This window comes from Rhincodon typus, chromosome 23 (assembly GCF_021869965.1).
Source record: "Rhincodon typus isolate 14 chromosome 23, sRhiTyp1.1, whole genome shotgun sequence".
NCBI classification, from domain to species: Eukaryota; Metazoa; Chordata; class Chondrichthyes; order Orectolobiformes; family Rhincodontidae; genus Rhincodon; species Rhincodon typus.
In genome coordinates this window covers 9,227,175-9,241,006 of record NC_063354.1, presented here as the reverse complement: position 1 = coordinate 9,241,006, position 13,832 = coordinate 9,227,175, and the positions used below count along the sequence as shown (strand labels likewise).

Below are 13,832 nucleotides of genomic sequence, written 5' to 3'. Positions count from 1 at the left end.
GAAAAGATACAAGTAACAAGTGTATCTTCCAGTGATCAAGTGGGGATTAATCCTTTATATCTGCTATGATTATATCACTCCTGTTAATGTGTGTATTATGTCACACTGCAATAATAATGTGGGACATATTTTTATTCTGCTGTTAGAAAAGCTGAAAAATCAAGATACAGATTCACCACGCCACCACCACCCCCCCTGCCCCCACCCCTGCACAGACCACCATCACTGCCTGACCACAAAAATGTTGTTTACTTCAGAAGGGAAGTCTAAATTGAACAGATTTAATAACAATTTTTGCTATCATCTCTTCCCCTCCTAACATACCTTCATTACACTTCAGAACCTGGAAATTTCACACCAGTGCGTGATGGGCCAGCAACTCCAAGGCTTCGTTCAGTGAGTTCCTATGGGAATATCCGTGCTGCTACTTCGGTGCGGAACTTGAATAAATCTCTTCAGAATCTTAATTTAAATGAAGAAAGTAAGTACAACTAAAGCCGGTGATAAATAGGTGTTAGTATCATAATAATTAGCAGGCACAGACTTCCTGTGCATACATAATTATTTTGCTATGAATTCCAACAATTCAGTTTGCAGCAGTGTATTGTGCTGACTTTGACTTAAAAACTTATCAGATATAATACTGAAGAATTGCAAAGTAAACTGCATCTGTTCCTCCTGTATATCTGGCTTAACATCTGGAGAAAAAGATCAGTTCCTAAATGTAGTGAGTTCTGTATTTCATTATCTCACCTCCCAAATGGGTTCACTCAAACTAAACTAAGCTGGCTCAGATCTAATTGGCAGCCCAAATGGTTTCCATCAGATTATAGAGTAGTTCTGTGAGGCTTACTCAGCAATTTTGTTTGGAAACAGGCAGCTTCATGCACAGTGAATTTCAGACCCTCCAATAGGTTCAGTTGAAATAAACAGATTAATCATTCTATGTAGATTTATTCCTGGTTCCACTGATCAGATATTTATGTATAAGATTTTTATGCTTAGATCCAGTCCCATCAAATTTAGTTCAGAAAGTATTTTCTGCCTCACTTGAAATCCTTCCCCCCAAACTGCGGTGCCTAACTTTTGAACCACAGAATTCCCACATTGTGGAAGCAGACCATTTGGCCCGTCAAGTCCGCACTGACCTTCCAAAGAGCATCCCATTCCCCCATCCTATCTCTGTAACCATGCACCTAACCTACATGTCCCTGAACACTACGGGCAATTTAGCATGCCTTATCCGCCTAGCCTGCACATCTTTGGACTGTGGGAGGAAACCAGAGCACCCAGCGAAAACCCACGCAGACACTGGGAGAGCGTGCAAACTCCAGATAGTCAGTCGCCGAGGTTGGAATCAAACCCGGGTCCTCAGCGCTGTGAGGCAGCATTACTAACCACTGAGCCGCCATGCCGCCCATAACTGAAAATTTTTCCTGATCCCCCATTCTTTTTTTCAGGTTTCTCTTCAATCTCCCTGCCCTCTGAATTCATTTTGTCCATTGAGTAGTTCCTATTTCCACCAAAATGCTGACTAGCTATCTACCCTCCCTGTGTTCCTGCACCCAGTACCTTTAGCTGATATCATTAACAGTATCATCTCCTCAACAGCCCTGCCTTCAAATCTGCAATTATCAGCATCCTGAAAGAACCCACCTTTGTTCCCCTCGTCTCTGAATTGCTTATATTAAAAAGAAGCTAAAATATGGTTAAAATCTCATGTGCTTTGCAATGTGCAAGTATCAATTTTAAAATATTATCATAGCAATGAAAGATCTAAAATGAACCAACACCAAATATTTCACATGGTCAATTGTCCAAATATTAATGGACCAAAAGCCGTCATAACATTTTACTGGTGTTTATGTAAGTGATTAAGATTTTGGTGTGTATACATTTAAAAACTCTCCATTCGGAAACAAATAAATTCTCTGCAGTACAGGAAAACAACAATAAATTTGACCTAAAGATATTCAAAATCCTATATCAGATTTTATCTTAGAGTTGTGTAACATAAAACAGTCCATCATAAAAAGAAATAAAATTAATTGTGCTCTGGCATTTGTAAAATAATTCAACTGTCATGTTTGATTGAATTTTTACAATATTGAATGTGTTCAATGAACAAAGTGATCTTGAAATGTTTAGTGTGCAGCATTACAATGAAATATCTGATGTTTTAAGTGTTGATGATGAGCTTCTGTTTGGCCAATGAAAAATTAATGGCCAGTTACAAAATAATAGTTCAGTTTTGCAGTTTTTTTTTGTTGTAATCCAGGATGGTCCATAAAAAAGTGATGACTTGGGCACGTATAAAACAATGCCTTGGGATGATTTGCTGTGATAAGGAGTAGAGGCTTAAGGCAAAGAAATGAAGCAAGACTAAAATTATGTCTTGAGCAACTGATGGAAACATAGCGTTATAATTAAATGGTGAAAGAGATAGCTCGTATTTATCGCCATTAGATTTTCACTTCTTTTTAAATTACCCAAAATTTAATCTTGAGGTATTCAAATCATTATGAGGATTAGCATATTTTGTTTTGCAATAAAATGATTGAAAAATGCATTTTACAATAATTTGCTCCGTAGAGATGAGGATATAATTGTGATGGTCTTACTAGGAAATGGTGTATTTAAATGTGATCTTACTAAAGATATTTAATTCTTCTTCATCTTTGTTTTTATTCTGTTTCAGCCGGTGGTTCAAACCCATTCTCTCCTGGCTATCTAAGCACCAGCAGTAGTGCCAGTAGTACCCTGGGAAGCCCTGACAATGATGAGTACATCCTTTCTTTTGAAACCATAGATAAAATGAGGAGAGTCAGTTCCTACAGCTCCTTGAACTCATTAATAGGTAAGACTTCAGGATATGAATTTCTCACGAGATACTGTTTCAAATTTTTTCCCAGGATTAAATTCTGCGGTGGTTTGTTAAATTTAAATAATAATATACTCCTTCCGTGAAGTATAGACATTGAAACATGGAAAATAGGAGTAGGAGCAGGCTATTCAACCCATCGAGCCTGCTGTACCTTTCAGCGTGGTCATGGCTGATTATTCAACTCGGTCCATTGTTCCTGCTGTCTCTCCATTTAGTAGAATAGAATCCCTACAGTGTGGAAGAAGGCCATTCGGCCCATCGTGTCCACACCGACCCTCTGAAGAGCATCCCACTCAGACCCCTATCCCTGTCACCCTGCATTTCCCATGGATAATCCACCTAGCCTGCATATTCCTGGACACTACAGGTCATTTTAGCATGGCCAATGCATCTATCCTGCACATCTTTGGACTGTGGGAGGAAACCAGAGCACCTAGAGGAAACCCACGCAGACACGGGGAGACTGTGCAAACTCCACACAGTCACCCAAGGTTGGAATCTCTTTTATCTCTCAGAACTATTTCTAACGCCTCCTTGAAAACATTCAATGTTTTGGCCTCAACTGCTTTCTATGGCAAAGAATTCCATAGACTCTCAATTCTCTGGGTAAAGAAATTTCTCCTCCTCTCAGTCCTCAATGACCTACCACACTTCCTTAAACTGTGACCCGTGATTCTGGACTCCCTGATAATCGAGAACATCTTTCCTGCGTTTATCATATGTAGTCCTTTTAGAATTATACAGATTTATGCAAGATATTCATCTCGTTCTGCTAAACTGCAGTGAATATAACCCTAACCAATCCAGTCTCTGTCCATGTGTCAGTCCCAGGAATCAGTTCTTCACTGTATAGATTCTACCCTAAATAGTAATGTATTTGGTAGAAACACATTACTGCAGATGCTGGAATCTGTGCTGAAAACAACAAGTACTGGAGATCACAGCAGGTCAGACAGCATCCATGGAGACAGAGCAACGTAACATTTTGTGTCTAGACGACTCTTCATCATAGCTGAAGTGTAGTGTGGAGGAGACATCATTTATGCTATAGTTTGGGGGCTTGTGTGTGGAGTTAGTGGGTGTAGGGTGCTGGTGGAGAATGGCAGAACAATGATGTCTTGTGCCTGACTTGAAAGGACAGTAACTGGAATGGGGGGAGGGGAGGATATGATAACAAGCTAAAAGTAAAGGAAGAAATGGTTCACAATTTAAAGATGTTGAACTCAATATTAAGTTCAGAAGGCTGTAAAGTGCCTAGTCTGAAGAAGAGATGTTGTTTCTCCAGTTCACTCTGTGATTCACTGGAGCACTGCAGCATGCCGAGGACAGACATGTGGGCATGCGAGCAGGACGCTGTGTTAAAATGACCGGCTACAGGAAGTTCAGTGGCCTGCTTGCAAACGCTGCACCTGAGCAAGTCTGATCAAAGCAGGTTTAATCTATGAATTAGTACACTCGACTGTTGTCCATGGTATTCAATCCTTAAAGTAAGTTGTTGCGGTAGTAAACAAACTTTCTATTCATTTGTTGGCTGTTGCCCCATTTTCACCCTGTCGCCTAATTCACTGTTAGATGCTATTGCTACATAATGTTTATCAGAGTATGTCATATCCTAAAACAAAACAAAGAAATGCGAATCCTGAAGATCTGGAAGAAAAATAGAAATTGTTGGAGAAACAGGTCTGATAGCATCTGTGGAGAGAATGCAGAGTTTATGTTTTGAGTCCAGTGAGCCTCCTTCAGAATGGCTTTGTCTTTGAGTAGTGAGTCAGTACATGATCTCACTCGGGGTGCTTGATTGATTGATTTTATTGTCACGTGTACAGAAATACAGTGAAAAGCTTTGATTACGAGCGGTACTGGCAGATCACAGCAAGCAAAGGATGTACAGATCAAAAAGACTTAGAGGCATACAGGTTATATTGCAGGTTACATTATTTGAGACGAGAGTCCATTCAACAGTCTGATAATGGCCGGAAAGAAGCTGTTCCTGAACCTGCTCTGTATCTTCAGCCTGATTGAAAAGGTCGCAGGAGGTCATTACCAGGAAGTGATGGGTCTTTGATGATGTTGGCCACCTTTCCACGGCAGCGAGCCATGTAAATAGAGTCTATGGATAGAAGGTTGGCTTCTGTGATGGTCTGGGCTGTGCACTCCACTTTCTGTAGTTTCTTACGGTCCTGGGCAGAGCAGTTGCCATACCAGGCCATTATGCACTCGGGCAGTTTGTTTTCAGTGGCTCATCTGTAGAAGTTGGTGAGGGACTTTATGGACGTGCCAAATTTCCTGAGCTGCCTGAGGAAGAAGAGGCGTTGTTGTGCTTTCTTGACTATTGCATTTACATGGGAAGTCCAGGACAGGTGGTCACTTGTCGTCACTTCAAGGAACTTGATGCTCTTCCCTCTCTCAACCTCAGTTCCGTTGATGTCGATGTTGATGTACAACAGTTGATAAGCGTAACTCTGGGTGAAATGAGAGAAATGGCCAGCAGCTGTGAGAATGATCTCATACTTGGAATCCAGAACAACTTGTACAGTGCCTTTAATGTACCAAAAATTTTAAATCTCTTCACACAAGTACAATCAGACAAAAAAGATATCCAGAGTCTGAGTTGGTGGTAATTGGACGGATGACCTAAATATGGTGCTCAGAGGTAGGTTTTAGCAGCATCTTAAAAAAGAAGTGAATGATAGAGAGGTGAAAAGGTTTGGAGACAGGATTACAGTGCACAGTGCCTGGATGTCGAATGCCTGCACAGTTTAACAGCTGCTTTCTTGGCTGTCAGAAAAATATGCAGGATTTTGGAGCACTTGTTAAATTGTACTCCAGCAAGGAAGTACTGAGGGGAAGGATATAGGAGAAAATTGCTTGCAAAAGGCCACAGAGGCATTTATTCTTATGAAAAAGAATAATTTCTCATTTCAGCAAATTTAGCTGCCATCCTTCCTTAATTTCCAGCCTCCACACTACAAATGCAGCTTTAAGTTGATTGAATGCTTAATCAACTTAAATCCACTTTTTAGGATGGCTGGGAATGTGGCTTCACTTAATATAAAAGCAGGATTGCATATAAGGTTACTATACATTAGCTAAAGCTCCTTTAATTTATTAGCAAAATGTATGATGGCTCTGTTTGAATGATCACTGCTGAAGGGGATGATTAGTTTTTAAGGTATCACGATGTTATTCACCCTGCTGTCTAATCTTAATGGTATGTACAATCAGTCTTTGACCAGAACCATCGCAACTTTCTCTGTATCCTGGATTTTAAGGTAGGTAAGAGATAAGTTGACTACCTAATTTAATGATCACATGATAATTAGTACAGCAATTTGCACACTCCATAGAAATATGATCAAAGTAATGGAAGTGAAAATATTTCTTAATGTTTCCATAATGTAGAAATTTTAAAAGCATTGTGAAACTCCATCACAATGAAGCAGTGGGCTTGACGTTTGTGTGGATTAATTCAGTATAACTTGTAAGTTGTCATGAGTGATATTACAGGAAATCTGGTATTATGAATAAAGATAATTGCTAATGTTTCTTCAAAAGAAGCTGTTTAAAATGTTACCAAAAAGGCTTCTTGTAGGCAGTCCTGTTTATTAAAAGACTAAGATCCCAGTGATTTCACCTAAGCTGCTGCAGAATATATTTCAGTTAAACTCTAAATTTAAAAGTTGCATTATTTTTAAATTATTGTGCGAATAAGCACCGAAAAGAACATGGTACCACTGAGTATACTTCACACATTATTTCCCTTGTGAAAGGGTTGTCAAAACATTTTGAAAATTGAGTGGAACACTTCACAACTTCAGAAAACCCCAGTGCAGTTTGAACATATGAAGTGTAGTCACAATTCATGTGGGGGAAAGAAAATCGCACCAGTTTTTCTTTAATTCACTCATGGGATGTGAGTGTCGCTGGCCGGCTAGCACTTATTGCCTGTCCCTAGATGTCCTAGAGAAGATGATGATATGCTACCTTCTTGAACCACTGCAGTCCATGTGCTGTAGGTAGACCCATAAGATTTTGACCCAGCAAGTGAAGGAATGGGCAGATATATATTTCCAAGTCAAAGGTATTTGCAGGTGGTGGTCTTCTCATATATCTGCTGCCCTTGTATTTCTAAACAGAAGTAATCATGGGTTTGGAAGGTACTATCTAAGGATCTTTGGCAAGTTTCTGCAGTGCATCTTGTAAAGAGTACACCTTGCTGCTACTGAGCGTTAGTGGTAGAGGGAGTGGATGCCTGTGGGAGTGGCTCCATTCAAGTGAGCTGCTTTGTTGTCAAGCTTCTTGAGCGTTGTTAGAGCTGCACCCACCCATGCAAGTGCTCAATTTGCCTCTCAGCCTGCTCTCACAAACAACTGAGGTAATAATCAAATAATCTGTTGGTGGAATGTTTTTTGAGGGATAAATATTGTCCAGGTCCTTGAGCACTTTTCTGCTGTCTGTGGAATAATGCGATGGGATGTCACATTCCACTTGAGAAGGGAGACAACAACCTTGATTTAACATTGATCTGAAAGAAAGCATCTCTGACAATGCAGTGCTCAGTCAATACAGCGTGATGTGTCAGCCTGGAGTTTGTACTCCAGTTTCTGTTGTTAACTGGTAGTTAATCTCCTGTTATGTTTATACTGAAGGACCTGTTTCTCCTTCATAGCCATAGAATGGATTTTATTTACATGGTGGGGCAAATTCTGAAATGTTTTTGTTAAAGCCCTTTATTTACAATTGTTTTTAATCTATAAATAGCACTTTACTCAATTGTTAACGAAAATCACACAGAAAATGGACAGGAAAATAAATTTTTGACCCCGCGCTTCAAAATACTAGACTGTCAATACCTTCAAAAAAGGGCTATAAGCTGCTTTGCATTTCTCCTGTTATTAGCAGTTGAGGTTACATATTTTGTAGGTTTGTACTGCCTTTGGCTTGATCATTTAACAATGTATCTTTGGATAGATTCAGTTTGTAACCTCTTCCTTCTGTGAAAACAAAAGAGAGGGCTAAAGTATCAGAATTTAAGTTGCCTTGTGCTTTGTCCTTTTCGAAGAGAACTTTGTTATTTTTATGGCATAGTCACCATATCAAAATGTGCAAATTGCAAACTGCTACACAAGCTCCACAATCTCAAAATGACATTTTTTTCCTCTCGCCTGTCAGAAGTAGAATATGCCATGTCTCTAAAGGATTATTTAATTTTGCTTCAATTCTTTGTGGGTTTTTAGATGTATTCGTCATATGTATAACAGTGCAGTGAATCGTTGCATGATCTAGTTTTTTTAAAAATCAAGTTTACAAGAAATTGCTATTTATTGTCATTTCTATTTTGATTTCAGCAAGATGTGATGTCAATTAGAGGAACTAACAATGGAAGTGTGTGAGAAATCGTTATTAAAACAGCTGTCCTGTTCATAGTTACTATGTTTGATTTTAATTTCAAATCAGGTAGCTGATGGTAATGTACAATTATTGCTGAGACAATCTAAGATTGTTCTGGACCATTCTGTGTTTAATCTTTATTGGTTTATGTAATGGTCAATTATTCCAATTATTTGTTTTAATTCTAAATGTTAATCAAAGTAACTTTAGAATGTGTGGTAAGAAACTAATTTCAGGGAAGTGAAGATTAATTGTAAATAAGGAGGATATCCAAGTTCACTCAGCCCATTGGAAGGGACCAGGAGAAGAAAATTGATCAAACTATATCATGATCTTGACCCGGATTCAAGAACCACAAGAAATCATTAATGAACCCGGTCTCCTGCACTTTTAAAGTTCTCAGAGGGGAATAAGAAGGTACTTAGAAATAGAAACCGAGCTAAACATGACGATAAAAATTCCTTCTTTATTAAAGTAGTAAGACAAGTCGGAATGGATGAAGATCTTAGAAGCCAAAAGCAGGCCTGAAGTTGAGATTGGACGCACAATTACCAATATTACGAATAACTAATAGTCCCCAAGTGTTCACAACAAAAGGCATGAGTAACCTCTCCTAAGCAAATAAATTCAATTAAAAGCAATGACGTTGAAAGCTAAAGACAACCAAAAGGGCTGTAAAACAAATGAATAGATATTTTATTTGAATCCTAAGCAAGATTGAGGAAGTGGTCTCTGAGGCGCTGATGAGCATTTTCAGCCTTGACTCAGTGAGACCCCCACCTGAGTCAGAAAGTTATGGGTTCAAGCTGCACTTAGAGATTTGAGAATATAATCTATAGTGAAATTTTAGTGCATTACAACAAGAGTATGCTGCATTATCAGCTGCACTTTTTTTTTTAAAAGACCTAAAAACAAGGATCCATCTGTCCACTGAGTTGGTCGTAAAACATTCCAATGCACTATTCAAGCCGTGAACTGGACAGTTATCTGGCTCTCCTCTTCCACATGCTTTCTTCATCAAACCTAATAAAAAAGAGTTTCTGATTGTTTATTTCATTCGTTAGGTGACCTTGCTGTACCAAATTTGCTGTTTGTTCCCAACATTGTAACAATGGCTACATATAAAATGTACTTCCCATGAGATCCTTTGCAAAGTCCTGAGGTTGTGATATGCACTGCAAAATGTGGGTTTATTCATATTTAAGATTCATTGGATAGTAGGGTATACCAGGCTGGAAACAGGCTCACATGACACCCATAAGAGGTGCAGGTGACTGCAGATTCATTATTGTCACTGCCAAACACAAAATAGAATTGATAATCTGTACAAATAAACAGCTGACATGAACTCGTTTCTCAACAACTTTGAGAAAGTGACAGTACAAGCAGACTGTGAAAATACTGAAGACATGATGTACTTTGACTTTGAAAAATGCAATAGAGGAAGGCTGTTGTTTAAATGAAAAGTTGTAATGGTTCAGGGCAATCCCTGGGAATGGGTAAGAAATTATCTGGAGGATAGTGAATAATGAGTACTCCCTGAAGTGGTGAGAGTTGGAAAGAAAATCGTTAAGTGAAGTATTCCAGTACTTGGTGTTGAGATCACTACTGTTTCTATTTTACATTCATGACTTGGGATTTAAAACTTCTTTGCAAAGTGGTCGCATAGTACCAACCAGGTTTTGTGCCCGTTTTGGGATATGAATCGTGACACTCTGATTCAAAGACAATGGAGCTCTGTTAAGCCATGTGTAAGAGCAATGATGAGGGCACTCAGAAACTTAGCAGGTCTTCAAATAATGCAAAGAACCTTCTTCAGCTATTCTGTGGTGGGTTTACATTAGTTCAAATAGGGAATGTCTCAGCACAACTGGCAGTTTTGCCCAAACACCCCTGTATATTTTTCCTTTTTCAATTTTTTTGTCATCTTTCGCACATTTCAGGTTGTGCATTCCAAATGCCACAAATTGCTGATTAAAAGAAAAAGGAATCTTTCTCACAGAACTAACTTATTCTTTTTCCAGCCACCTTAAACCTGTGTCCCCTAATTACTAGGCTTCTCCCCCTAGAAATGATTTTGTCACTGCTTTCAGTTTTGCTTTATTCTCAATTAGTTAAGGACGGCTTGGTGGTTAACACTACTGCCTCTCAGTGCCAGGAACCTGAGTTTAATTCCAACCTCGGGCAACTGTCTGTGGGAGTTTGCACATTCTCCCTGTGTCAGCGTGGATTTTCTCTGGATGTTCCGGTTTCCTTCCACAGTCCAAAGGTGTGCAGGTTAGGTGGGTTTGCCATGCTAACTGAATACTATGTGGATTAACTGTGGGAAATGCAGGGTTATGGCAATAGGGTAGGGCACTGCAGGGGACGAGGAGTGGATAGATGGGATGTTCTTCAGAATATCGCTGCAGGCTTGATGGGCTGAATGGCCTTTATCTGCACAGTAGGGATTCTATGATTCTGTGACATCCATCGACATTGATTTTGCTGTCTTTCTACATTGTACAGCTCCTAAGAATTCAGACGGCAGAGGTTTTTAATGAATGAACAAATAAACAGAATTTCTCTAACTCCTGCAACCTCTTCCAGCTCTCATCAGGAATCACCATCTTCCGTTGAATTGTTATGAGAACTGACAGTTCTTAAATTAAAACTTTGTCAGTACAGTTTGTCAGGTGAAGTCTGTGACAAGGGACATGATACCACCAGCACAGTCTCTGGAACTATGATGAGCTTCAAAGTTTTGAGCTTTACCGTGGAAGATGCCAGCAATGTACCAGAACTTCAAGAGACATGGGGTGTGGTGGGGGAGGGGAGGAAGAACACAGGGGAGTATAGTGGTTATCATTAAGGAGAAGGTGCTGGGGAAGTTGGAAGGCCTGAAGGTGGATAAATCACCCAGACCTGATGGACTACACCCCAGAGGTCTGAAGGAGATAACTGAGGAGACTGCAGAGGCATTGGTGCTGATCTTTACGAATCACTGGAGTCGTGGAGGTTCCCAGACGATGAGAAAATGGCTAATGTCACACCCCCTGTTTTAAGAAGGGAGGGAGGCAGAAGGCAGGTAGCTATAGGTGGTAAGCCCGACTTCAGTTGTTGGTAAGAAGTTAGAGCCCATTATTAAGGATGAGATTGTGGAGTGCTTGGAAGTGCACAATACAATGGGGTTGAGTCAGCACAGCTTCGTCAAGTGGAGGTCATGCCTGACAAATCAGTTAAATTTTTTGATGAGGTAATGAGCGAGTTAGACAAAGGAGAGTCAATGGAAGTGATCAAGTTAGAATTTCAGAAGGCTTTTAACACGGTGCCACACAGGAGGCTGCTTGTTAGGGACAAGCTACAAGCATGGATAGAGGATTGGCTGACTGGCAGAAGGCAGAGTGGGGATAACAAGATCTTTTTCAGGATGGCAGCTGGTGACTAGTGGAATTCCACAGGGATTCCTGTTGGGACCACAACTATTCATGTTATACATTAATGAACTGGACGAAGGAATATAGGCATTGTTGCTAAATTCACAGATGAGACAAAGAGGTGGAGAGATCGATAACATTGAGAAAATAGGGAGACCGCAGAAGGACTTGGGGCAGGCTAGGAGACTGGAAAGAAGTGGCAGATGGAATACAATGTGGGACAGTGTGAGGTTATACACTTTAGTAGGAAGAATAGAGGTGTAGACTATTTTCTAACCAGGGAAAGGCTTTGAACATCTGAAGCACAAAGGCACTTGGGAGTCCGAGTTCAGGATTCTCATAAGGTTCAAGTGCAGGTTCAGTTGGTTTCAAGATGGGCTAGAATGCAAGGTGTACTGCTGAGGCTGTATAAGGCTCTGGCCAAACCGCATTTGGAATATTGTGAGCAGTTTTGGGCCCTGCCTCTTAAGGAAGGATGTGCTGAAGTTAGAGGTCCAGAGGAGGTTTACAAGAATGATACCTGAGATGAAGAGGTTATTATATGAGGAGTGGTTGAGGATTCTGGATCTGTATTCGGAGTTTAGAAGGATTTGGCGGGGTGGAGGGGAAACCTCCATTGAAACTTGCAGAATAATGAGACACTTGATAGAGTACATGTGGAGAAGGTGTTTTCACTAACAGTAGAAACTAAGATCCAAGGGCACACCCTCAGAATGAAGGGGCGACTCCTTAATACTGAGATGAGGAGGAATTTCTTCAGCCAGAGGATGGTTAATGTGTGCAGTTGATTGCCTCAGAGGGCTGTGGAGGCCAAGTCAAGACCGAGAGAGATTCTTGATTGGTAAAGGGGTCAAGGGTCACAGGGAATGACAGGAGAATAGGGTTGAGAAACCATGATTGAATGGCACAGTAGACTCAATGGGCCAAATAGCCTATTTCTGCTCTTTTGTCCTTTTTAAAATTTATTCATTTGTGGGGCGTGGACGTCGCTGGCTGGCCAGCATTTATTGTCCATCCCTAGTTGCCCTCGAGAAGGTGTTGATGAGTTGACTTCTTGAACCATTGGAGTCCGCTGATGTAGGTTGACCCACAATGTCATTAGGCAGAGAATACCAGGTTTTTGATGCAGCAACAGTTAAGGAATGGTGATATATTTCCAAGTTAGGATGGTGAGTGGCTTGGAGGGGATCCTGATAGTGGTGTTCCCATATATCTGCTGCCCTTGTCTTTCTGAATGGAAGTGGTCATGAGTTTGGAAGGTGCTGTCTGACGATCTTTGGTGAATTTCTGCAGTGCATCTTGTAGACAGTACACACTGCTGCAACTGAGTGTCAGTGGTGGAGGGAGTGGATGCTTGTGGATGTGGTGCCAATCATGCAGGCTGCTTTGTCCTAGATGGAGTCAAACGTCTTGAGTGTTGTTGGGGCTGAACTCATCCAGGCAAGTGGGGAGTATTCCATCATACTCCTGACTTGTACCTTATGGTTGGTAGACAAGCTTTGGGGAGTCAGCTACTCCCCACAGTATTCTTAGCCTCTAACCTGCTTTTGTAGTCACTGTGTTTGTGGTGAGTCCAGTTGAGTTTCTGGTGAATGATAACCTCCAGGATATTGGGAGTGGGACATTTCAGTGATGGTAACACCATTAAATGTCAAGGCGCGGTGGTAGATTGTCTTTACTGTAGTTGGTTTGGAGCGCTTTTGTTGCTAGTTCAAGCAAACTCAAACAGAATTAAATAATGCTAACAAGTCTTAAGTATCTGCTTACAGTACCAAATGAAGTGCTATTTATTTCAGAAAGAATTTGTCTCGGAAGACTTCAGCTTTTTTATTTGGGGAGTTGTCTCAAATCCCTCATTACCATATCGGTGCAACTCATCTGGCTGTTGCAGGGGCATCCTACAGTCAGCTTCACTTAAAGAAACCTCTTAAACAAAGTGTATTCCTATTGTTACCACAGACTTCAAGTCCTGCAGAAAAAAAATCTCTTTTAATGCTCAGTTAGATTATTGAAGAAGATTCTGTATGCATTTGCAGGTAAAAATTAACTACGTTTGGTCTCACTCATGAACACAAAGGAAATTTCCACTTGTGCATACTGATAGTACGTGTGCAACAAGTCAACAAAACTCATTTAAATCA

The 13,832-nt window shown here is 40.4% G+C and overlaps 1 protein-coding gene across 1 annotated transcript in view; it reads left to right on the top strand.

Annotated features, from left to right (window-relative positions):
• Positions 1–13,832, top strand: part of rptor (regulatory associated protein of MTOR, complex 1) — a 362,931-nt gene that overhangs the window by 219,822 nt on the left and 129,277 nt on the right. The window contains exons 19-20 of the mRNA XM_048611098.1: positions 341–481; positions 2,699–2,857. Of these exons, the coding sequence (XP_048467055.1) occupies positions 341–481; positions 2,699–2,857 (300 nt within the window). The remainder of the gene's footprint in view (positions 1–340; positions 482–2,698; positions 2,858–13,832) is intronic.